General features: G+C 50.0%; 8 protein-coding genes across 8 annotated transcripts; 4 read left to right on the top strand and 4 right to left on the bottom strand.

The window, feature by feature from the left end:
• Positions 1 to 275: 275 nt before the first annotated feature.
• On the top strand, positions 276 to 8,225 carry ASPZODRAFT_1858093 (hypothetical protein). The gene is made up of 3 exons (XM_022727238.1): positions 276 to 359; positions 419 to 7,920; positions 7,983 to 8,225. Exons 2-3 carry the CDS (start codon positions 470 to 472, stop codon positions 8,110 to 8,112), a joined length of 7,581 nt encoding a protein of 2,526 aa, XP_022581437.1. The 5' UTR covers positions 276 to 359; positions 419 to 469; the 3' UTR covers positions 8,113 to 8,225.
• A 920-nt stretch (positions 8,226 to 9,145) lies between these two features.
• ASPZODRAFT_15617 (hypothetical protein) lies at positions 9,146 to 11,242 on the bottom strand (the record flags this gene model as incomplete). Its single annotated transcript, XM_022726254.1, has 8 exons — positions 9,146 to 9,394; positions 9,459 to 9,540; positions 9,600 to 10,433; positions 10,509 to 10,630; positions 10,696 to 10,776; positions 10,842 to 10,888; positions 10,963 to 11,007; positions 11,119 to 11,242. 8 exons carry the CDS (start codon positions 11,240 to 11,242, stop codon positions 9,146 to 9,148), a joined length of 1,584 nt encoding a protein of 527 aa, XP_022581438.1.
• Positions 11,243 to 12,071: 829 nt separating this feature from the next.
• On the top strand, positions 12,072 to 13,196 carry ASPZODRAFT_1854499 (hypothetical protein). Its single transcript, XM_022727236.1, has 4 exons — positions 12,072 to 12,254; positions 12,318 to 12,357; positions 12,433 to 12,475; positions 12,627 to 13,196. The coding sequence occupies exons 1-4, from the start codon at positions 12,252 to 12,254 to the stop codon at positions 12,766 to 12,768; spliced, it is 228 nt and encodes a 75-aa protein (XP_022581439.1). The 5' UTR covers positions 12,072 to 12,251; the 3' UTR covers positions 12,769 to 13,196.
• On the bottom strand, positions 12,833 to 15,186 carry ASPZODRAFT_131840 (hypothetical protein). Its single transcript, XM_022722854.1, has 2 exons — positions 13,534 to 15,186; positions 12,833 to 13,449 (listed from the first exon to the last, which is right to left on the bottom strand). The coding sequence occupies exons 1-2, from the start codon at positions 14,894 to 14,896 to the stop codon at positions 13,328 to 13,330; spliced, it is 1,485 nt and encodes a 494-aa protein (XP_022581440.1). The 5' UTR covers positions 14,897 to 15,186; the 3' UTR covers positions 12,833 to 13,327.
• Positions 15,187 to 15,468: 282 nt separating this feature from the next.
• ASPZODRAFT_95431 (hypothetical protein) lies at positions 15,469 to 17,764 on the bottom strand (the record flags this gene model as incomplete). Its single annotated transcript, XM_022730501.1, has 9 exons — positions 15,469 to 15,700; positions 15,760 to 16,012; positions 16,075 to 16,211; positions 16,273 to 16,541; positions 16,623 to 16,809; positions 16,890 to 16,965; positions 17,029 to 17,124; positions 17,205 to 17,444; positions 17,509 to 17,764. 9 exons carry the CDS (start codon positions 17,762 to 17,764, stop codon positions 15,469 to 15,471), a joined length of 1,746 nt encoding a protein of 581 aa, XP_022581441.1.
• A 2,393-nt stretch (positions 17,765 to 20,157) lies between these two features.
• ASPZODRAFT_158946 (hypothetical protein) lies at positions 20,158 to 20,745 on the top strand (the record flags this gene model as incomplete). Its single annotated transcript, XM_022726373.1, has 2 exons — positions 20,158 to 20,506; positions 20,574 to 20,745. A coding segment is annotated over one exon (186 nt), but the record flags the coding sequence as incomplete, so codon positions are not given.
• ASPZODRAFT_1858152 (hypothetical protein) lies at positions 20,417 to 23,194 on the top strand. Its single transcript, XM_022727240.1, has 2 exons — positions 20,417 to 20,506; positions 20,574 to 23,194. Exon 2 carries the CDS (start codon positions 20,594 to 20,596, stop codon positions 22,988 to 22,990), a length of 2,397 nt encoding a protein of 798 aa, XP_022581443.1. The 5' UTR covers positions 20,417 to 20,506; positions 20,574 to 20,593; the 3' UTR covers positions 22,991 to 23,194.
• Positions 23,111 to 24,182, bottom strand: ASPZODRAFT_1858185 (hypothetical protein). Its single transcript, XM_022727241.1, has one exon. It carries the CDS (start codon positions 24,065 to 24,067, stop codon positions 23,399 to 23,401), a length of 669 nt encoding a protein of 222 aa, XP_022581444.1. The 5' UTR covers positions 24,068 to 24,182; the 3' UTR covers positions 23,111 to 23,398.
• Positions 24,183 to 24,203: the final 21 nt, after the last annotated feature.

The following is a 24,203-nucleotide window of genomic DNA, read 5'->3' on the forward strand; positions in this document are numbered from 1 at the left end:
CAACTTGACGCGGGCACGCGTCTCACCGCCCCGGCTCTTTATCGAGGTCACATGGCACTCATGTGAAAGCTCCAGCCACAATACTACGCCACATAACACGCGCCACACCCACGTCATTGGGCGGTGGGCAGTTGTCGTGAGGCACCAGACCGACCCAGACGCGAAGAAGCGGTGCCCTCAACCTCTGCCCCCAACAACAAAGCTGCTCGCCCATATGTTGCTGCTACCATGCCTGGAAACTACTGTCTGGGACCCTTAGAATGCAAATCATTCTCGTTGCTGAACGCTCTCTGCGTGGAAACTTATTATCTCCACCCCTCTTCCCAACCCAAGCACTGACAGGCTCTCCGCGGCACACTGTGACTCCGGATGCTGGCTACTGATCTCATCTAGCCTGGGGGTGTAATCCCCTCGAAACTTGTGCTTTGCAGCTTTTCAGTAGTCTGCCTTTGCTGTCGAGAAGCCTCGGATGGGTTCTCACAGATCTGGAGGGGCCGAGAGCCCCTCCGCCTCTTCTATCTTCCTCCCGCTAGGACGACGAGCTTCCCGCGCTTCCATATCGACCCAAGCTGAACGCGAGAGCTTGAATGCTGCTCTCGATCAGATTCACTCAACAGCGTATCAGTCTGATTCCCTCACCGTTTTTAACGATTTCACGAACCCTCCCATTTCAACGTCTGTGACAGATGACAAAACTTTGTCTGGAGAATTACAGGGTGGCTTGAGTGGGCTGTATAATCGCTTTAGAACTTCGGTTGGGGGTGTCAAGGATATTGTGAGCGGTAGTGGCAAGGCATCTGACCGGACAACTACGGAAGATCTTGCTGCAACCAAAAGCCCTGCCGCAGAGTTCTTTATGCGGTCAACTCCTGATCCTGCGCCCGTAGGAGCTGATCCTCAGACTTCACACCAAAGTTCAGTGCAAGGGTCGCGGATAAATTCACCCGTCTCCGGAAATTTTCATCCCGGACAGGATGCGTTGACCCAGTCTGGAGTTGGGAAGGGCTCGAAATTCTCTTCGAAGACCGCAAGTATTTCATCAAAAGCTTCGGTGTCACCATCTCCTGCACTCAAATCCCCGACTGCGCCGCTACCAAAGAACGCAAATAGCTCTATTGCGGTTGGCCCGACAGTGACGGAACTCAATGTAAATGCTATCAAGGACGGCGCTCTCCACTCCAGAAAGAACTCTACCAATGTTTCTTCACATGGAATGCTGACGTCGGACTCAGCAAGTGTTGACAGGGAAGAAAGTCCTGTGCCTGCTTCAATGAGCTCGTCAGGTTTCAGCCAGCTGTTGACCCATTCTCCAAAATTGACTAGCAAAACTTATAGTCATCTGCATGATGGGCCAAATGCAGCAGATGTTACCTGGCCACCAACTTCTACAAACCAGTTACCCAACAAATCTGGGCAGTCTACATCGATAGACCAACAGATGCCTTCAGAAATCGACAATATCTCTTCGAGCTCGCTACGAAAGACGAAACAGACGGATAGTTATCTAATGCCACAAGAAACTATCGCATCCACCAACCAGACTTCTTTCAGTCCTGTCGAGTCAGTAGCATCAAATTCCGCGACAAATAGCGTTGCTCGGACTTCCATGGAGGATGCCTCTTTTCGGGAAGGACAAGCGCCAGTAACGTTGGCTACTTCAATGTCTATGACAGATCATGAATCAAGATCTAGGGCTTCGTCGAGATTATCTGTTCAAAGTCGGCCAAAAGAAGGTCTACAACTTCGTGTCAATCAAACCCGCTTGCCAGGGTTTACAATATCTCGAGTCCCTTCCACAGAGACAGCCGTGTTTTCCTCCGCCGTGACAGCTTCAAATGCCACCCTTGATCGAGGAACTGGCATTGATCAACGGAGCAGGAAAGTAGATGGCGTCGTGTCGCAACTGAGAAGCAAACTGCTGAGCAAAGATTTTTGGATGCGCGATGAGAACGCCAAAGACTGTTTTCATTGTGGAGAGCCTTTTTCGACCTTCAGGCGGAAGCATCATTGTCGCACATGTGGCCAAATATTTGACTCGAAATGCACTCTCTTGATCCCTGGGGCTCGCTTTGGCCAACCAGGCTCTATCCGTGTTTGCAAGCCTTGTGAAGCAATGATCAATGCTCACGAAGATGACTCGTCAGACTACACCGACAGTGAACAAAGTCCCATTGTGGTCAATCCTCGCGTCTCGGATCTCGGCTTGAGTAATATTAATAATAATCGCCCGTCAATTGATGACGATGATACGGCATCTGTAATCTCACAATCAGTCGAACGTGTCATGAAGACCCCCACAATGGCCATACCGGCTACGAGACGAGCGGGTGAAGGCCACAATCGTCGCTCAGCAGTTCTTGAGATACCAGATCGGCCTCTAGCGAGACCTACATCTTCCAGATCTTTGAAATCGTCAATGAGTGGAAGGCCTCATTCAATGGGTCACAAGCGCCATCACTCCCGCCAACAATACATCCGCAATTTCAAGTCTTACCATGACGATCGAGCTCCGTTTCAACGTCGATTTGGAGAGGACATGGGTTCTGAGTCTCGACTCCCTGCCTTTCACAAAGACAGTATTATTGACCCGGATCTTGCGCAGTACCTTTCAGACGATGCATCCAGCGGTGATGAACAGCCAAGCCTGCTATCTGCGGTGTCCGAGTCTTCTTTTTCAAAGAGCGGAGATCACGAAAAGGCGACGCTTAGCGGGCTTTTTGCAGCTGTGAAAAAAGGTCGGTCTGCACTTGGTGATCGGTCATCATTCGCTATGCTCCATGCTGCCCGAGATGGAGACGAGGGGAGTGTAAGCTCGCGAGCAGTGAATCTCCCCCGCACCTCCCGTCGTCGCAATCTCAGCGTTGCTAGCAGCATCCACAGGCAGTCGCCCCGGGCGTCAAAGGACAATGTTTTCAATATCCATGATATTCCCACTCCAGGATATGGCTTCCCAACTGGGGTCACCTCTAGTGGGTTCAAAATGACCCGAAGTTCGTCCATGAGAGGCGCCGGTGCCCCGCCAGTTGAAATGAACCTAGCTAGCCTGCAACATGTTCGAAGGCTTCTACGCCAGCTTTTGAAGGATTCCTCCATCTCTCACGCCCAGAGTTGGGAGAATGCACTCATGCCCATCTTGTTAAAGGCAGCTGACGAGGTAGATCCGGATGTTCAACGAGGTGACGATATGGATATTCGTCATTATATCAAGCTCAAGAAGATTCCTGGGGGTCGGCCCGGAGACACATCATATGTGTCCGGTCTGGTTTTCACTAAGAACTTGGCTCTCAAAAGTATGCCGAGAAGCGTGCCAAATCCCAACATACTTATCATTTCTTTTCCACTTGAATACGCTCGCCAGCAACAGCAGTTTATGAGTCTCGAGCCAGTCATTCGACAGGAACGTGAATTCCTCGCAAATCTTGTTAGTCGCATCGCTGCCTTGCACCCAAGTCTTCTCCTCGTTGAGAAAAACGTCTCCGGCCTGGCGCTAGAGTTATTAGAAAAGGCCAATATTGCCACTGCCTACAACGTCAAGCCTTCGGTTCTTGAAGCAGTATCCAGATTTACACAAACCAGGATTATCACCTCGATGGACAAGCTCGTGACTACTCCAATGCAAAGCCAATGCAGTAGCTTTGATGTGAAGACCTATGTCTACAATGGCCGCAGGAAGACCTATATGTACATATCCGGCTGCCCTAAGTCCCTTGGTTGTACAATTGTCCTTCGTGGCGACGGCGACAGTGTTCTTATGAAGGTCAAAAAAATCACTGAGTTCATGGTGTATGTGGTTTACAACCTCAGACTGGAAACCTGCTTGATGAGGGACGAATTTGCGCAAATCCCAACGGCTCCAGATAGCATGCCGAAGAAATGGACAGCCGATGCAGAGAAGCAAAGTAATCAAGCTTCCCCGACAAGCCCGGGTGATTCAAAAGCTGTGTCTCCCGGGCTTCTGAAATCGAGTCCAAACGAGAAATCCAGCGATGCCCCATCACCTGACGCGCCAGTCGCTCCGGTAGCCGACGCAATTGAAGTTCCCGAGGATGCTCCCATGCCAACATTTTACGAAGATATTGTCCAGAGACACGAGACTATAGTGCTGTCCGCCTCGCCCTGTGTCAAATTTGAACCGCCCTACCTCCTTATGAGAGCCAGGGAAATGGAACGCAGATTAGCCCACCTGAAACAGCTGCGTGACCAAGGGTTGAAGTCAGAACTTCCGGCTGAGGAGGAAACAAAGCCTCAGAAATTCATCCTGGTCACACCTGAGATGGTGCATAAATCGCTTCACAATGCACCGCCTAAGGTGAAGGAAGTTCTGAATGCTGCACATGAGGCTGAGCACGATAGAGCACTTGATCATTACCAGGCCCAGAAACGGCAATGGGAAGCTTACATCTCTGGTAATTCGGACCTCTTCGATCCTTACGCACACCAGAACATAGTAGTACTCTTCAGTCTGGTCTGCACCACGACCTCCATTCCGTGCTCTGGTCCCGATGTGTTTGCCTTGGAGTATTATAATGAACATGGAGGCGATAGGATGTTTGAGCCAGACTGCACTATCGGCCAATACGTGGAGGATCTGTGCCATAATGCCAATTCCATTTGCACTGTCAACGGATGTGAAAAACGGATGTTCGAGCACCATCGTCAATACGTCCATGGTGAGGCTCAGATAAGCATTTTCATCCAGCCCTATCCAAGCAAGCTGCGAGGTTTGCAAGATACAATTTTGATGTGGAGTTGCTGCAAGATTTGCGGCAATGAAACGCAGGTCATCCCCATGTCCGACAATACATGGAAGTATTCCTTTGGGAAATATCTAGAGATTTCTTTCTGGAGCAAGAACTTGCATGCCCGCGCAGGCGTCTGTCCCCATGATTTGCAGCGGGACCATCTTCGTTACTTTGGCTTCAAGGACGTTGCTCTTAGGATTCACTATGACGCAATCAACTTACTTGAAGTTATCGTCCCGGGGACTCGAGTCACTTGGAAAGTGGACAATGACTTGAAGCTAAGGAACGAAGTCTACCTCAAGACTGAACGAAGGTTGAACATGTTTATGGCTTCTGTCAATGCTCGATTGAAAGGCATCAACGTTGAAAGCGTAATTCCAGAATTGGCTGAAGACTGCAAAAAGGAAATCGACAGTCTGGTCAAAAAGGCGAGCGAAGACCAGGCTATTTTAATCAAACAGCTTCAGGACAAGTACACAAATTCTCGTTATTGGGAAGTGACCCCTCTCAATGAAGCGATGCGGTCAGTTCAGGAGAAGGTGGTCGAGTGGGACACTGCTTTTGCAGAATTCGAGAAGAATTTCTTTCCATCTGAAAAGGATATCAAACGACTTGCTACGTTGCAGTTGAGAAAGATTTTCCTAGATAAAGATGCTTCAGTGACCTCTGTCACGTCCGCTGAAGAGGCCCCGACCACACCTACAGAACCCGGTGAGGAAAAGGAGAGTGAAACCTCAGCGAAGCCCCGTGCTTTGCGTCGAATGACACTGTCGCCGGAAAAGGCTCAAGATGTTTTTGTGTCTGTGGTAGAGGAGCATTCCGGGAAAAAGAACAGAGACAAACACGATGCAGTCATTGAATCGCCTGAATTGTCTCCCTCCTTGGATGAGGTACCAAAATCTCCAGCCCTTAACAACCACGAAACAGAACAGGGGGTCTCTTCTCCCCAACTTGAGGCCATGGTGCAAGATGAAGTACAGCACCTGGATCTAGCGCTACCATCTAATCAGCCAATTCAAATTCCTCTAGGCTTGGCACCCTCATCGTCTGAACCAACCCTGCCACCACCAGATACTACTCCTTCGGGTACCGGCGAGATGTCGACTGATGCCCCTGCTGCCCATCCGGTGGAAAATCAGGGTCCAATTCAAAATAATAGCAAGGATGGTAGCGCAGCGGGAACCCCGCCAAGTCCCCAAGGCCAGCTACCTTCGGCCATTCCTCGACTTGCGGAAGGCGCCTTTCGCAGGACTTCCAAGACGAGGCCATCTCCCATATTCCGAACTCAGTCTCAGCCTAGCCCTCCCTATAAGGATAGGAGCCTCAATGGTTCTACTTTGGGTGCTCTTAAAGCAGGCTTCGGAAATCTCAATGGAAATGACGGTGCCCTCAGCCCTCCATTTGAGGGGAAGCTCAAGTTTCACGATCGAAAGCTATCGGATCGCCTGGGTCTGAGTGCTCTCAAGTCTGGAAGATTACCTTCAGGACATTCTCTCATTCCTCGCTCTATTCCTAAGAAAAACGCCACGCGGGTGTCCAGTCTGGCCAAGCATTTTGAGCAACTGAGCCGCGAGTTTGAGAAAGAGCGTCAACGGGAAAGACAGCAGCGAGCTGCTCGTGGTATACATTCTCGTGCTTATCCCATGGCGTCTTCAAAGCCAGTCGTGGAAGTCTACAGGAACGTACGGGAGGCTGTCGAAGAGCGCGAGCCTTCGGGAGAGGGAGAGGATCTTCTATCATTAGTACCGCGGGTCTCGTTGGAAGAAACTAACAAGAATAACGAAGAACCCGTGAAACAGGTCGCCGAGGAGCAGAAAGAAGAGATTGTCCCGGATCTCCCCGTCGAACCAGATGATAACAAAGAGATCGATCAAGCCGACAACCAAAACGCCTCCGAGGCTGAGGCAGAAGCAGATGAAGAGCATAGCGACGAAGATAAAGCGTTCACAGATGAGCTTCACCTCACTGAGTCTCATGAAGAGCTTGGGAAGATGTCCCCAGAAGACGAGTCTATGGACATCAAAGACCTACCCAAGCACGAGAGAAATACCCTTCTGCAGCTACTCACTAATTTCTGGTCCGAACGCTCTGCAAGCGGTTGGGATCCCCTCGAATATCCGCTCAAGATGTCCGAACACATGTTCACGGATTGCGATATCATTGTCCGGGAGGATGAACCCAGCTCCCTTATAGCTTTTGCTCTGGACTCGCCGCATTACAAGGAAAAGCTCGCCAGCTTCCAAGCACAGTATGAGGAGCAAGAAGAGCCCCGGTCAGACTCGAGCGGAAGTACAGATTCTGCAAGCGAGTCCAGACTTGAGCATGCGCTTCTTCGAGCCACTGGAACCCACCTCAAATATCAGTTCCAAGAGGGTCAGGCGAAGATGCTTTGCAAGATCTTTTACGCAGAGCAGTTCGATGCACTACGAACTAAATGTGGAGTCGCTGAGCGTATTGTTGAATCGCTCTCCCGGTGCGCGAAATGGGATTCGAAGGGGGGTAAGACCAAGTCACTTTTCTTGAAGACACTTGACGATCGATTCATCTTGAAGTCTCTCTCCACGATTGAAACACAGGCTTTTCTCAAGTTTGCCCCGGCCTACTTTCAAATCATGTCGGAGGCGCTCTTCCACGAACTGCCATCGGCTATTGCAAAGATGTTCGGATTCTACCAAGTAATTATCAAAAACCCAGCGACAGGCACTGAGTTCAACTGGTTTCTGCTGCTCATGGAGAATCTCTTCTATGACCGCGTGCCCACTCGCATTTTCGACCTCAAGGGCTCCATGAGGAACCGCAAGGTTCAAAGCACCGGCGAACGCAACGAAGTGCTTCTGGATGAAAACATGGTCGATTTCATCTATGAGACGCCACTGTTTGCTAGAGAGCACTCGAAGAAATTGCTGGGCCAGAGCGTATGGAACGACACGCTTTTCCTTGGCCGCCAGAATGTGATGGATTACTCGCTCATGATCGCTATCGACGAAAACCGGCGTGAGCTTGTTGTCGGGATCATCGACTGTATCCGCACCTACACGTGGGATAAGAAACTCGAGTCCTGGATCAAGGATCGTGGCTTTGCTGGAGGCGGCAAGAACAGACCTACCGTCACCAGTCCCAAAGAGTACAAGAGCCGATTCCGAGAGGCCATGGCTCGATACGTCCTCCAAGCACCAAGGTAAGCAAGTTATGCATGCAAATGTCTATTGGAATTGCACTGACTGGAGTTCTCCTGCCTAGTTGCTGGCACCAATTCCAACCAAGCCATATGTACCGGTATCCTCGAATTGAGAGCCAGCTTGATCAAATTCCAAACACGACAGATGTCGACAGCGTCGATGGGAGTGCCGACTTGAATGCTGCCTTCTGATAAATTTCCGTTGCACGAGTTTTACGAGTTTGCAGTTGATAGACAATGAACGACTCACGACTTGACGACTCTCTATTACATATACTCACTCCATCCCAGCTATGATTTTTTCTTTCTCGGATATGAAGTTGATGAGCTGTATATACATTCATTACACTGAGCGTTCCGTTCCACATAATTTCAAATGAAACAAGCATATACTACCTATAATCCGCATTACTTACCATGGTATCAAAAAGAAGACATCACTACCTAAGCATCATAGCCTGCCTTCAGCCACCAGAGCCCGGACCATCGGCTGGATCCGGGTGGATGAGCGGAAGTTCCTGGCGCAAGTCGGGAATATCATTTGCCCTCGGCATGAGTCCCTGCTATTTAAGGACAAGGATGTCTGTGAAGTGATGGAAGAGAAATTATTCGATGTTATGGGCGTCGGTTCTTGGCTGATAACTAATGCAGGATATTGAGATACTGGCCACTCACAACGGCATCAAACCAACTATAACCACTACCTAGTTCTAGATAAGACAGTCTTCTTGGCTGTCCCTTCTTGCTTCAATGTCTCCAATCACGGCTTTTTTTTAAAGGAAATCTTGATTCAAAATCCGTTTTGATCTAGACCTAGTCCAATATTGGGCATTTGACTCATTCATTTACATGAGAAAAAGAGGGGCGACTCATTAATTTTGGCTTGGAAAACAAAAGGCAAAAATGAAAAACAAACAGATCCCAGCTCTGAATGGCAAGACAAGCCATCTTGCAAGGAAAGGTAGGTAGAATCGTGCCCCGGTCGATACCTAACCTTCGGACAACCGTTATTATTCGAAGAAGGGGGGAGGGAGGAAATAGGCCAAGGGACCAGGCCACAGGCCGGCGGATATTAAAGGTTCTGTGGCCCAATGTTCAGGTCTTGCCTACTCCTGAAAAAGGGAAAAAAAAAGTTGACAACGCAAGGCTTGTTAACCAACTGCCGTTGCACTGACCCAGCGACACTCTCAGGTTCGCGTTTTTATGTCTTGCCCAAGGAAGATATTTACTCGTCGACAAGACCAAGGTTCTCCTCAGCGGGGACCACACGGATGGTGTTGGTGTGGCCCATGCCGCCGCGCCAGCCCTGGACACAGACAATGGGGTCACCCTTGTTGATGATTCCGAGGGCCAGACCGTGCGAGATACCCCACTTGAGACGGCGGTCAACATCCTCCTGCCAGATCTGAACGCTGAAGTCGGGCTTCTTCTCCGGGAAGTAGAACGGCCAGACACCACGGTAAAGGTGGGAGTACTGTTAATTCCATGTCAGCAACGATACTTTTTTTTTCAGATTCATAATGCTGGGTGAAGCTTACGCGAGAAGCAACGGGGTTGCGAGTGATCATGATGATAGGGCAGACAGGGCGGTACTTGGACAGGAAACGAGCGGTTTTGCCACTTGAAAATTGTCAGCAAAGATGGTTCGTTCTAATACGCCAAAAAAGAAGTGGACAAACCTTGTGGTCAGAACGACGATGGCACCGGCATTGAGCTCGAGACTGGCGCTCACAGCGGCCATGGAAATAGACTCGACGGTGTCGGTGGGACGAGGGGCAAGGTTGCGGAGCTCGTCAAATACGTTGAAGTGAGGGATGGCGACCTCAGCGAGCAGGCAAGTCTCGTGCATCATGCGAACAGCCTCGCAAGGATAGTTACCCTTGGCAGTCTCTCCGGACAACATGACACAGTCAGCACCGTCGAGAACAGCATTGGCGACATCGGAGACCTCGGCACGGGTAGGGCGAGGGTTGTACGTCATGGACTCAAGCATCTGGGTGGCACAGATGACGGGCTTGCCCTTGATGTTGCACTTGGCGATCATCATCTTCTGGGCGATGAACACCTTGGCGGCAGGGATTTCGATACCGAGGTCACCGCGGGCAACCATGACACCGTCAGTCTCTTCCAGGATCTCGTCGAAGTTGTTCACACCCTGCTGGTTCTCGATCTTGGCAATGATCTGAATCTCCTTACCATCGTCACCGAGAACCTCGCGGATGTCGCGGATGTCCTGACCGCGACGAATAAACGAAGCAAAGATCATGTCAACTCTGTTCTTAACACCGAATCGCAGATCGGCCTTGTCCTTCTCGGAAAGAGCGGGAAGATCGACATCGGTACCCGGCAGGTTGACACCCTTACGGGAGGAGATGTTGCCGTTGTTCAAGCACTTAACACGGACAGTCTTGTCGTCAACAACCTCGATCACCTCGAATGACAGAATACCATCATCAACATAGATGAGCTTGCCCGGCTGGATCACCTTGGTGATGTTCTTGTAGTCGAGATACCTATGACGCAGATATATTATCAGAAAGAGCCCGGCATAGACCGTTGAATGCCAACTGGGTTCGGGTTTGACTTACATGTTCTCATCGTCGCAAGCGGTGGCATATTGGTCATCAGTGGTGATGTTCATCACGTGGCCCTCCTTGATGGGAATATCCTTGTCATCGGTGGTGTTGCCAGTACGGATCTCGGGTCCTTTCTAATGGGGAATCAGACATGTCTGCTCAATGAAGAAGATATCGACAATCCTCCTTCAGTACTTACGGTGTCAAGAGCAATCGCCAGAGGGCGACCGGGCTGAAGCTTCTCGGCCTCGCGGGAGTGGTCGATGACAGACTGGTGGTACTGCTCGAATGTCAGCGATTGCATTGAACTTGGCTTCTCTCCTGTCTCTCTTGGGGCTGACAAACCTCATATGAGCCGTGGGAGAAGTTCATACGAACGACGTTGAGACCGGCTATTCATCATCACCATCATGTCAGCGTGCCGCCTTTTGATGACACAATTTCTGTAGGTTTTTGGATTGCATACCCTTGCGGAGCAGGTTGATACTCTCAACGGAGTTGGTCTTGGGGCCTGGAGATCGAGATTACCGTTAGCAATGACACACTTGAGAACTCAAACAGGGCTCTCTTTCTGCAATAGAAAGGTCTGTCCAGCTCCTCCGACCGCTAAAAAGATACATACCGATGGTGCAAATGATGGAGGTTCTGCGGAAGTTTTTGGCGGGCACCATCTCGGTGTTGAGCTTGGAGTGCCATTCCAGCTTCATGCGGTTGCTCAGGTGGTCGAGGGAAGTAGTAGCCGCCATTTTTGTGGTGTTCTGTAGTCTTCCGACGGTTTAGAAGAATGGGAGAATGAAGGTGAAGGGGAGAAATCTGGAGATTCAGGGAGATGTGGAAAAGGCAAGCCAGATCAGAAGGTTACTAGAAGGTAGTATGTTGAGAGAGGGGCTTTCTCGTGCACGGGAGGGAAAACGCTGTTGGCCACCAAAAGCGGTACGCCGTAACAGGGAAGGTTATCTCCAGCCCCTCGTGCACGGATGCTGGAGACATTGAGTAACTGGTCAACTACGTAGTTATTTACAGATTATTAGTTAGCTGCCGGTAGCTATTATTATTTACTATCTAGAAAAAAATCATTTAAAGCTTTAAAGCATCGAGTAATCAACATGCCACCCATTATTGTCTGCTAACAGGCCATTTCTTCATTGCTGAAGGCCGACCCTGCTGGTTCCCAGCTCGCAAATGCAACCATGCCTTACCTTGGGTTTTACACCGCGAATCGAATGCAGTATAGATTGGAACTGAACGCCGGCGGGATTCCAGCCTGATTCAAACAAACACGAGCATTCGAGACGAATGAGCAGTGCGTCTGCAATGGCCATGACAAAAAGCGATGCCTCCACAGGCCCATTTCCCGGTGAGCTTTTTCGCTTGGTTGTACGGCAGTACTCCGTATGTTTCTTGGTTCAGTCGTCAGCCCACTATTAGCTCCGACGCGAGCCGGGCCTTTCCTCTTATCGATAAGCAGCCCGCCGGCATCACCGTTGATCCGGAGAGTAGCGCGCTAGACCTGACCCGGCTAGATGTCCTACCAGCCACCGCGGCCTAGACAGCTCTCACGTGACTCTATACACCAGCCGCCGGCGACGAGCCCGAGGGAAGCTGACCGCTCCCGTTAGGCAGTAGTTACTCCATAGCCTTCTTCCACAAAGAGAGTCTGACCTACATAACCGTTTCTTGATTATCAATATACAGCTCGACTGTCAGCTGTCCTTGCAACCTCTGCGCGAATACCCTCACACCACTGCCACCACCATGGTAAGTTGCGCGAGAACCGTCCGCTCCTTCCGATAACAACTCGGATACTAATGGAACCACCAGTTGGGCCGTCTTACACATTACGCCTTCGATGCGGTGCTCAGTAAGTTACACGAAGACGGTTTCTCCGCTGTTGAGAGATTTTAATGAGTACCTGCTAACTGGTTTTCTCGTACAGTCTCCGCCTTCCTCGCAGGCGTCAAACGCTCCACTGGCCTCACGTAAATACCCCCCCCTCCCCCTCATGCCCGGTTTACCGTCAAATGATCAAGGATTTCAAATCTTGCTCTGCATCTACATAAGGTTCAGTAGTAGCTGACTTGCTTGCCCGCCGCCCCCTTCTGGGTGGGCCGCGCGTGGGCGTCTTCACAGCCCCAGCCTCAACTCGGACAAGATCACAGAGAACAAGGACTTCAAGAAGTGGATCGATAACTACCTCGGTGTCGGCGAGTGGGTGATGGACCAGTCTGTGGCGGTGTTGGGGTCGACCAGCTGGTTTGAGCGGAGACGGTGATCTATCGATTATAACTATACCCCTTCCCGCGCCTCCCGGGCATCGGTGTTGGGAAATGACTCGCTTTGTACGAATTACTGAAGCTGTTTTCACGGAAGTGAGGGGCATCCATGCTTTTTTCTTTTATTCCTTTCTGGTTTCTAAAGTGGTCCTGGTGACTTGAACCCGAGAAGGTTGTCTTTCCTTTTTCTTAACCCTTTTTTTCCCTTTTTTCCGTCCCACAGACATGTAGCATTGCGCTATACATATGTGTTTTCTGTATATTTGCTCTTTTATCGATGACCTTGTTGAAACCAACAGACTAGGAGACTTTTTCTTCCCCTTCACGATGATTTGGCTGTGGAGAAGGGTCTGGAGTTAGGAGCTGAATTACATTTGTGGAATATCTATACATTTCATATATGGCTGACACTGAGGAAGAAAAAACCGATCAAAACTCATGGTTAGGCCATTCGCTGAATTGCTTGTCTTAGACTAAGTCATCAAAGCCAACCAACTCCGATATGTGTAAGATTCAAATGTCCCGGCAATACTCCATACTATGCTAGATTCAGGCAGATCAAGTGTTTAGGAGGGCGTCGATATCCACGCGACGGAAATAGGTGACATGGCCCATTGATTCCCAGTAATGGGCGATGCAGTTCGTAGAGATCAAGATCAATTGCGACGAGATAAAGACATCTATAGTACCAATGCAACGGGGTCGTTAGCAGAGAGAACAGTTCCCACATTTCAAAGAATCATGTATTCAGGCGCATTTCGTACCATCTTGAAAGCCAAGCCCGGCGACATGGCCTCGACTACGCACAATCCGGGAGCCTTGGAAGGGAGCCTCGTCTGCGCCAGCGATGCGCACGAGACCGTCATCGCCGATATCGTCTGCGATGAAGGACACCTCGCCACGGGGCACGTTCGGGTCACCGGTGAGTTTGATTCCTTCTAGACTCCCCCGGTTCATAGATGGACTGTCATTGTTGTTGTGAGCATTATTGCCGTCCCGCTGCAGGAAGAGAATAAATTCGCATCCATGAGCTAGGTAGTCCCCCACCCAGATCCCCTGGTACGGCTTCTGCTTGGTGGGCGTGTAAAGACTCGAGTCGAGTGTTGCGTAGGTCGAGAGCGCCTCGCTGGTCCCCGCCGTGAACAAGTACATCCCCACGCCGAAATGGGCCCAGCGGCGAATCCGGAACGCCGCCTCGGAGACCTGCGCGATGCTTCGTGGACGCTCGTTCCATTCCGACCAGTGCCTTTCTACCTCCCGGTAGACGCGTGTGGAGCTGGGGATGGCTGGTGGTGGCCATTGTTTGTCTGGGCGGGCATGTTCCAGATCGGACGGGTACTCGCGCGGACACAGCGAGATGGCGTTGTAAACATGTTGCGACTCGATCTCCATCGGCATCCGGATTTCTCCATGCAGATAGTACCGCGTGGGTTTCCCATTGAGCTTGTTGTTCTTGAGCAGGATCACGGGGTCGTCCAGCCAGAGCCTCACCTTCGGGTCGAAGGTGAGCACAACCACCTCGGGATTCCAGTCCCAGACCTCGGACTGCGGTACGGGTCGCTCAGCGATGACCCGGTAAGCCTCGATCACGCCCCGGCGGTAATCGTAGCGCGCCAGGATCAAATTTCCCGTGTGCTCCGTGTCGGAGATCCAGACTTTGTGCCGCGGGATGAACCAGTATGGGTGGTGGGCGATGAAGAGCTCCCGGAACGAGCCGAAGGGGCCCGGATCCGCGAGGGGTATCGACAGCTGCGCATTGACAAGCGAAGCCCATAGCATGTCGTTCGAGGCGTGTGCCGCCAGCGTGCGGCAGGTGGTTGATACGTGGGCGAGGTCTCGTGCCGTCAGATAGGAGAGAATCTCGTTCAGCAGCTCGGAGGGGAGCCATGCAAGATGTGGTGATTCTGACGGATCATCAAAAGGTATTCTGCTCCCATCGATAGCATTGCCGTCGTGAGAACCATTTTGACTCTCGGTCTGTTGTGGTGGTGACGGTTGTGGGAATGCCTGATCGTAGTCCTGGGAGACTGTTTGGGCCGCCGCACTCTGTCTCTCAGCGTCAGAGCGAAGATACTGATAGTCTGTCGCCGGGTCCGTACCAGCCCCTGTATCCGAATAGACGTCCATCGAAGCGACGAGAATTATTCTGCGGCACCCAAAACAAGCTGTTTTCGCGCGACAGATTGGGGGAGACCAAATGCTCAGCCCGCTGCCGTTTCGTTGCGGCGAGGGGTTGGACAGCTGTATCAGGCCGGCGGGCAGAATGACATCACGAAACACAGGCCTGGGGGAGGTTTAACAGGTATTAGGCACGAGAAGCCATGGTAGAAATGGCCTTTAGCTGGTCGCGATAAGAAAGCAAGGAGCGAACCTGGTGAGGTCTTTCTGTGGGTTCTACATTCATTCTGGTCATAACCGACACCGCTGGAACTTTGTGTTGTGGTTCTGAAGCTAGTTATTAGTCGGTAAACCTTCCTGGTATCTATAGTTACAGAGGTTATTCAAAATAATATAAGAATTTTTAAATTGATAATAATAATTTAAATGGTGGTAATAAGTGAACAGAGAAAGAAGGATTAGAAAAATGGTTGGAAATACTGGAGTGGTGTATTCATGCTCATGAGCGTCATCTGAGGCCCAACTAGTAGTTACTACTATATGCTGGTGGTATATACTTGGGATGCTTCGAACTGATCCATCTATTCCTTTCTCACCTCCCCGTCACTATCGCTCGCCCGAGTTCTTTGCCTCACACGCCCCGCTGCGTCATGTTCTTCATCCCAGCGATCAATTTCTTCGTTCGGGATCTTGACCAGCCGATGCGCCGTACTACCATCATCCCCGTGGATGATTGTCTGTCGGTACTGGTACTTGCCCCATTTGGGAATAACCAATATCCAAACGTAATAGTACACGACACATACGCCAAGGCTAGAGCTCGTATTAGCATAGGCATTCATATAAGTGAGGGTAAAGAAGGTATAACTCACATGCAGAGCCCGGTCACACAGTACGTGGCATACCAGAATGTGACATCGCCTCCATCGGCTCCGGTAGTGGGCGGCCACCATGGTAAAATGAGCATATATGTGCAGGTAACGAGGGAAATCCCCACAGCTAGATCCCAGCAACGATACTCTGCTTTTCCCAAGTTGAGGCGCTTGCGCTGACGACGGGTTATGAGCAAACCGACAGTCAGAATGAAACTGAAAATGTTGCCGGGATAGATGCTTAGATCCACGACTAGTAGAGTCGGTCAGATAACCCTGAGCTATTGGAGAAATGGGGAAAGGGAGGTATCGTACTGAAGTCGAATGCGTCACCTGCAGGAGGAGCAAGAATCATCACAATCGTCAAGGCCCATTTCACAAGATACGGGCCGAGAGGAGTTCCAAAGGGCCGTGTGGAGGTCCAAAAGGTGGTCCAAGGGAGAACACCTTGTCTATCAGAGGTCAGTACAGCATAACCTACGCCTGGGGAGTTTGAATTTGGTGTTCAATTACCTTCCACATTCTCGAAGAACTCGAGACTGGCCGATCAGGACAGCAACCAAGTTGCCAAAGGCACTGAGACAGATGAGGAAATTCAGTGCTTTCGCTGCCCCTCCTGACCCAAAAACCTTTTCAAAGAAGACAGCGGCGGCGATCTGCTCAGACTCTATGATCTCCTCTTTGGAGGCGACCGAAAAGTATGCAATATTGGCCAATATATAGAGAACTGCGGTAAGAGTAAGGGACAAGGGGGCGCTCCAACGAAGAGTTTTGATCGGATTCTATCGTTTTCCAACGTTCAGATTAGCATGGGTTGATCCAATGGGCGAGCTGGAAAAGGGTGTGGTAAGATGTAGACCAACCTTGACTTCGTTGACCACGTTAAATGCATTGGTAAACCCCTGATAGGAGAAGACCACGTCGATCAACGCGTTGGTTGCTCCATACACTGTGGCGTCTGAGGTGCCGGAAAATGCATTCTTGAAATTTGCTGTAGGATTCTTGACAGATGTGTGTCCTCCAAGCACAACAAGACCGGTGATTCCAATGCTGTCGTCAATGAACTTGTCAGCCGCAGTGTACTGGGAGGCCATGTATGGTCACTGATAAACGTTACTAGTAGTACTCACAAGATCAAGGTCAGAAGCTTCACGACTCCAATGAGGTTGGAAAGCAAGAGCGAGCCTCGAGTGTTGAAAATGACAACTAGCAACCCATCAGTCAGTTCTGATCATGAGGAAGCTATGGGGGAAGTGAGTGAGAACGAACATAACACGGCCACGGTATATGCCGCCACTGCGACGCCCTTCTCCTGCCACGCGGTAGGTGTTGTTCCAGCAAGAGCGAACAAATATTCCGCGAGAACTAGTAGATGCCTCCAGTTAGATAGGAAAAATGGATATAAACACCGGAATCCGATGCGTTGCTCTTGAGCTAGTACCTACCAATGGCATTGCTACTGCTGAAGGAAAACAGAACGGTTTGAATGGCGAAGATGGTCGGAAAGAGATATCGAGGTCGAGGAAATGACTGTTCGAGGTAGACCACCTCGGAGCCAGAGCGGCTGGGGAAATAGGCAGCGAATTCAAGATACACCGACAGTGTACTGTAAGACATGATGTACCCGATGACCCAGTAGAACAGACTGAGTCCGATCGAGCCCGTTCCTTCCACAATGGCAGAAGCTGAAACCGGTTAGACAGACCAAAGCCGGTGAGAGCAAGAAAAAGAACATGAACATGAACATACGGGTGGAAAAAACACCGGTCCCGACCATCATGCTAAGGTTCAGGAAGATCACCGTCACCCATCCCACCGAGTATCCCAGAGGACTGTGATGCTCAACCGGAGCACCACTGGCCTCCTGAATTGTGAGCTTGTTGGAATTATCTCCCCCTTCGACCGTATAATGCAGACTGCCTTGGTCGATATCGCTCACGACGGGGTCAGAGACCACGCTCTGTTCGACCTTGGCCTCCTTGGAGTGGAGGAATCCAGAAGCCATTTTGATCTGCCGTGAGTTCTGAAGCAAGGAATTGAACTCTCGATAAAAAGACTGAAGAACAGAGCAATATATAGTTATTGCTTTTCGCTGCTCACTCAATACCTGGGCACATAAAACACACCATCAATGCTCATTGCTGGTGGCGATGGCGAAATTGAAAAATGAAAGCACGACAGAGCACGCGTCAAAGCTGTCCACCTACTTAGAGTTGGCTGGTCTCTTGAGTGGATCGGAGGTGACACTCGACAGATGGAAAAGAAAAATGATGTCTAACAATGGTTGTGCTCTTGGGGGTTTGAAGGGCGGGTGTTATACTCTGAGAAACCCAACCCCGGTCCTATACAGACCATTCAAAGCTACAGTTTCTATCGTCTTCAACCTCTCTTATCTGACTATTGATAGCATGATTCATGATAAGGAGGGACATATTCTTGATGTTATGGCGCCATCTAGAGTTCAAGAGAGGCAAGATTGTCTGCTTGCAGGGATTAATGTGAGCATGGATATCAAGAAGACATCCACTCGGTAGAGGTTTCATCATCTACACTAGATATTGCATCAAGGAAGGAAAAGTACTGATATAAAGCTGTTTTCTCTGCAAGATTCCTGTCTAATATGTCTGTCAAGTCTTTCGTTCTTTCTCTTCTTCTTATACATAACCCTCTACCGCAGTATCATCATCAGTATAGTCAAACAAGTACCACGACGGCACCTATCTACGGAGCTATTTAGGTAGTATTCACTAACTGCCGAACCCACTTATTTTATCTTCTCCATTATTGCGGGCACAAGTCATCTCTTACGGACTATCATTTCTCGGCCATTGCCGATCTTCTGGACAATCCCCGGCAGAGGTGTCGTTGATATGAGCCGTGTCTGTCCAGAAAGATATGCTGTAGTTATCAATTATGCTCAGATAAGGCAGTGTCCGGTGCGGGGATATTCTAGGCTATGCCAACATCCCTGGCTTGAAGACGATAACGTCGATATTGATCTACTGATCTACTGGTAGGTTTCTGTATTGATTATCGGGTGGACACTATGGGAAAACAAGAATCTAGTTCTGGGCTAAAATGGCAGGTTTCATGTTTATTCTCAAAAGGTAGACAGTATGGAAAACAGCTCCGAGTCTATTAGCATCTTCATAATGTCTTGTATAAGCCTTAGTCTATCATTTGGTATTACGGCGTCAAGCAATACTTATAGAACAGGCTCAAAGATTGTGAGATACCCCCACAGGGATACCCCCCAGTGAGCGTCACCCAACTCCTCAAGAGACAGCTTCCGTCAGGATTTATCGTCAGTTCAATCTTGAAGGCTTCGTCATTGTGGTATTTATCTCCCCGCATTGAACCCAATATCTAGTTGAACTGGGTGAAGTTCACGACTCTCTCCTCAGCGGTCGACTATGTGATCGGTGGCACTGGCACTGGCCGTCTGGTGGTGGCCAACCGACTCTCTGAAGACCCAAACACCATAGTCTTCATGCTGATGATCGGTCCAGATGGGACCAGCGATGCCCGGATATCCTAGGAGTCACTTCAGGAACCAAGACGCCAGCTTCTATCCACTTGAATGGACAAGGAGAAAAAGGTCTGGCGACCGGACTGCTTGCAAGATGAACAAGGTCATGCGTGGTTTTTTCGGGAATCCTCTATGTGGCATCTGCCTGCATCTTGCTGCCCGCGAGGTCTCCCAACGGTGGTACCTTGAATATGCCTCCGGTAGACCACAGCACCCACGTCTCCTCTGCCGCCGACCTTGACGCACCAGATGTCGAGCTTCTGAATAGACATTTTCAAACACTCTATCGGTTGCCCTTGGCCCCCGCCTTGCAGCCCTTTTGCCAGCAAGAAGCGCCGGTTGCGAGACAGCTCCCCTTACAACCTATCACACAGGTGGCACGGCAGTAATGCTCCCGTGCGAAGCAGGTGGAGTGGTAGATCGGTATTTAAAGGTATACACCGGACGTAGGACCTGCAGCTGGTTGATGCGAGAGCCCTTAGGCAACCTCCTCGTGTTGCTCGATCCATCTCAACTGTTAATCACTGGAAATACTGGGGCTCTGAGTGGGTTACTTATTGTTACTACTACATATGTCTCTCCAGAGCGGTTAGTCTCCTTTCTAGTTATAACGATCAGGGATAATCAATAGATACCATACCTACTTACAAGCTAACCACGGTGTTCAAATCGCCTACTTTTTCCTATATCATAGCGTGTCGTGACTCGCCTTGTGCGTCACATGATGGGTAGCTCGGGTTTGTTTACGTTTAACCCGATCGGGTAATATGGAGCCGCCACGCACCTCGTCCTGCCAGGGATTCAGGAAAGACGCGCCTCAATGCATCCTCCAGAGGGAAGCTGCTGCCTGTCAATAGTGCGAGGACCTCCTTCCTTGTCGATCCCACAATTGGCCGGCGGGGTTGTTTGTTTGTGTTGTTGCCTTTCTGTTCCCTTCAGCAGCACAACAATCCTCTTGTGTATTGTTGTTATTTCCTCATGATAAAAGACTGCCGCTACGCGCTTGTTGGAATTTAGTATATTTATCTTTCCGTGCCTTTTCTGGTGGCTACTAGTTGCCTGTTGTCGGTCATATCCGCCTGAGCTTGTCTCTTAAAGATATCTTGAGTCAAAAGCCAGTGCATTAGTTCGCCAATTTATCTATGCGCCCGCATCTGAGGCGAGGCCAGTCGAATTGAAGAGATCAACAACAAGTGGGAAAAGGCTATTTTATTACACGTTAGTGATGCTCCTGCTGTCAATTTTCTGAAAGTACGGGGTGTAACTATTCTAACATCGTAGTTAGTTACATCAGATAGAAGAACCATGTCATCCCCTGTGCATTCAGATGGCTCGGTGTTGAGGCGGTCGTCCAGGAAGAGACGAAACTCATCGATATCCTGTTCAGACAGTCATACTTCGAATTCGGCGGAATTACCCAGTAACATGTCAATTCAAGAGAAAAGAAAGTCGGGAGTGTATACGCAGCGGGTGGAAAAGCCAATAACCCCACGCAAATCATCCAAGAGGGTTCGCTTCTCGGACTTAGGACCTTGTCACCACGGACTGGGCGATGCCTCCACGGGTCTTACTCCAGCAATTCTTCGCACCTCGTTTGAAGAGTCGAGTCCCAAGTCCAATTCTCGCACTAGACGGCGCTCGACTCCCATGGTACGCTCTCGTCGCTCGCTAGATTCTGCATTTCCTCTTTTGACACCGCAGCCGGGAAACATATTCCAGTGGACACCCCTACGTCAAGTCCTGGACTCACGAACTCAGCGTCGTATTCGGCGCGTCGGCTTGAGTGACGAGATCAACCAGTACGAACGAGAGAAACGTGACGCGGTGAAGTTTGAGAAGGCTCTGGAAATTCTCCGCCAAGAAAGAAATGTACAAGATGCAGAGATTGCGCGGCTCAAAGAGGAGCTACATATGAAGGAAACTCCCAGCTCGGGGTCAAGCGACAAGACATCCATGTTCGAAACAGATTTCACGTCAGATAGGTCTAGAGCATCTTGCTCCGCACCTTCAACACCTATCTCAAGCAGTCCAACCCGCCATTTGAACAATATGGACGATATAGACGACACGATTATGTTTAATGATAGTGGATTCGAAAACGATACACTTCTCGCGTCGAATTCCCCCGAAATGAGGCCTCGATATGATGCCCGGCCTCTTCTACCGTCTGGCCTATCGCTTCTAATGAGCACATCCTCGGGTGTTGACGCTTCTGCACAAGCATCTATGACTGATCCCAAACAAGAAGCTGACATATTCAATCTTTCGCGTGACCTGGAAGCCGCTAAGCGGGAGAAAAGAGCGATTTTTCATCAGTGGAAAACGAGCATGCTTCCGCTTCATGGAAAGTCAACTGATGAGTTGTCCCGTCTATCATCTCCTCCACCAGACTTCTGGGATCAGATTATCCCAACCCTGACAGATGCACTCACGCGTGCATCTGATGCTGCTCAGGCTTTGGAGTCGATGGAACAGGAGATCTCGGGCCTAGGGTTTTCTGGGGACAATACAAAGGATATCATCGCTGATATACGCTGCCACTTTCGTTCCGCTCGACTTGAATTGGAACGAGCTGTACCTGGAGAGACTGCCAATGTCAGTCTGGAGAATGGAAGTGCGACGCTAGATGCTTTAGTGAAAAGACTCAAACTGGTGGTCAAGAGCCTTGAGACCGAGCGCCATAGGCACAATGGCTCTATTAGTCGAGAAAAGGCCTTGCGAGGCCAGTTTGATGCATTGCTCGCAAGATATGAGGCTGCATCGAAGAAACTCGGTGACCTTGAAAATACAATCTCCTCTTCAGCCAGTGATATGCTGCACACGAGGATGAAAATGCAAGACCTCGAACGTGAGGGGAAAGAGCAGGCACTTGGAATTGACAGGTTGAACGCAGCACTGATCAAGTACCGTGAAGAGATAAAGGGCCTCGAGGCCCTCGTCACAAGTCTCGAGAAAGAGAATTCAGCCTGCCAGGATAGCTATACTTCAGAGCTATCGGAACTCAAAGCTAAGCTGACGAACGAAGAAAAAATGCGACATGCTTCCCAGGCAGATCTTAGCCGTTATGAGGGGCGAATCAAAGAGCTGGAAAGAATGCTTCAGCAGAACGTCATTCGCGTCTGTGACTTGACTGCAAGGATTGAGTCCTTGGAGAAGGAGCGAGAGGAAGTCGTAGCACAGCTAGAGCAGAAGATCGTCGATCACCTGCAGTTTCACGAAACTGAGACGGGAGCTCTCAACGTGCGGATCTCGGAACTTACCACTTCCCTCGATAGTACAAACTCGGAAGTTGAGCAACTGCGTCGCATCAAAACTGGTTTGGAGGAACAACTGGATCTTGAAATAAACGCAAAAGACGCTCTTCTAGACCGATGGCAAGCAGACCAAGCTCGTTCTTTTGCATTCATGAAAGAGTCTATCAACGCAGAGAGACGAAAGACCAAAGTACGCACCGCAAACCGGCACCTCCAATCCGATGACCTCCAGTCCGACATTACGAATATTGGAAGTGAGCCCATTACCCCTGTCAGCATGACAAGGTTTGTCGACGTCGAAGTTGGCCGAGGGAAGCACCGACGGCGGCTCGATAGTGGGATTGGAATCTTGTCTGAGGATCTTTTGGAAGATATGGAAAATGAACCAGAACTTCCACCATGTCTGCCATCTGATATTGATCTACCAAGCTCAGATGCAGTCTTTTGAACCCCGTTTTCTTTCTTCTTCGGTTTCAATTGCTCTCCTTTCTATTTCTTCTTTTCTTTGGCGTCCATTACGATATGGAAATCTTATATACATTCCCTATATTTCCTTTCTTATCTATATTTGTTTAATCATCTCAGTCCCTGGCTCATATACTCGAGGGGTTTTCTTATAATTATATTTGACCTTTAGCCTGTTCATTGGAGTAGTATCAAGATCTGTCGGTGATTGAGACCGGTATAGGAAAGCTAGCTATGATAATGGAAACATGGAATATTTCCTGATATGAATGATCCCATCTGGTCACTCCAACAAAAACGCGTAACAGTCCTACAGTAGCTTCTATGGATATCCTCTACGAATGGCTATATACTATCTATAATCCCAGTACTCCGGACGGATACCGCTGAGTCAAGAGCCCCCCTCTTCCCCCTCTTCCTCTTCTTCCTCTTGTTCCGCCTCTTCTTCCATGACGGCCTGCGATAGAGCGGCAACCTCTTGCTGTAGCTCCTTAATCAACTCGGCCTGAGCCAGGCTCTCTTTGAGCAGCCTCTCTAAGCTTGTCTGGAAACGATACGAGCCCCGCCCAAGTTCTTTAAGCTTCTCTTTATAGACGTCGAAGCGGTCTGTGGGTCGCTGCTCATCCTTTCGCGAGGACTTCTGCTCCTTGCCACGATCTCTGAGATGACGGTACTCCGGGTGCCGTTGGAGAAACCTACTCAGCCAATGTTCGCCGATTGTAGGCGGGCTCGTGGTTGGATCACCATGGTCCTCCTCCAGGAGGTAGTTGGCGTGGTCACGGAGCAGTTTGCTCACGATGGGGGTCTCCCCATCGTCTAGCTCCTCAATATATCCACACAGGGCCAGTTCCTGCGCGTCCGACAGCTTTCGCTTGACCTGGCGTGTGGACCGGCTCTTCCTACCCTTCCTGCGGGCGTTGAGACGCGCATACGGCTCGTTGAATGTTCGAGGCGACGGTCTTACATTCTTTCTGACGCAACGCGTCCATCGCCTGCTCAATCCGAGCCTCAACTGCATGATATGGATCAGGCATTGTGTCCTAAGCTGGCTGGTACCCATGGAAGGTGGTGTTGTGTTGAGGGGGGCTGGGGATTTCTTGTCTTGAAGAGAGGGGGGGGGGGATTAAGCTAACAGATACTACTAATTAATTAGACACAGTCAAGGCCTGGTTAGTTAACTACCTCTTAACTAGAAA

This window comes from Penicilliopsis zonata (genome assembly GCF_001890105.1).
Source record: "Penicilliopsis zonata CBS 506.65 unplaced genomic scaffold ASPZOscaffold_6, whole genome shotgun sequence".
Taxonomy (NCBI): Eukaryota; Fungi; Ascomycota; class Eurotiomycetes; order Eurotiales; family Aspergillaceae; genus Penicilliopsis; species Penicilliopsis zonata.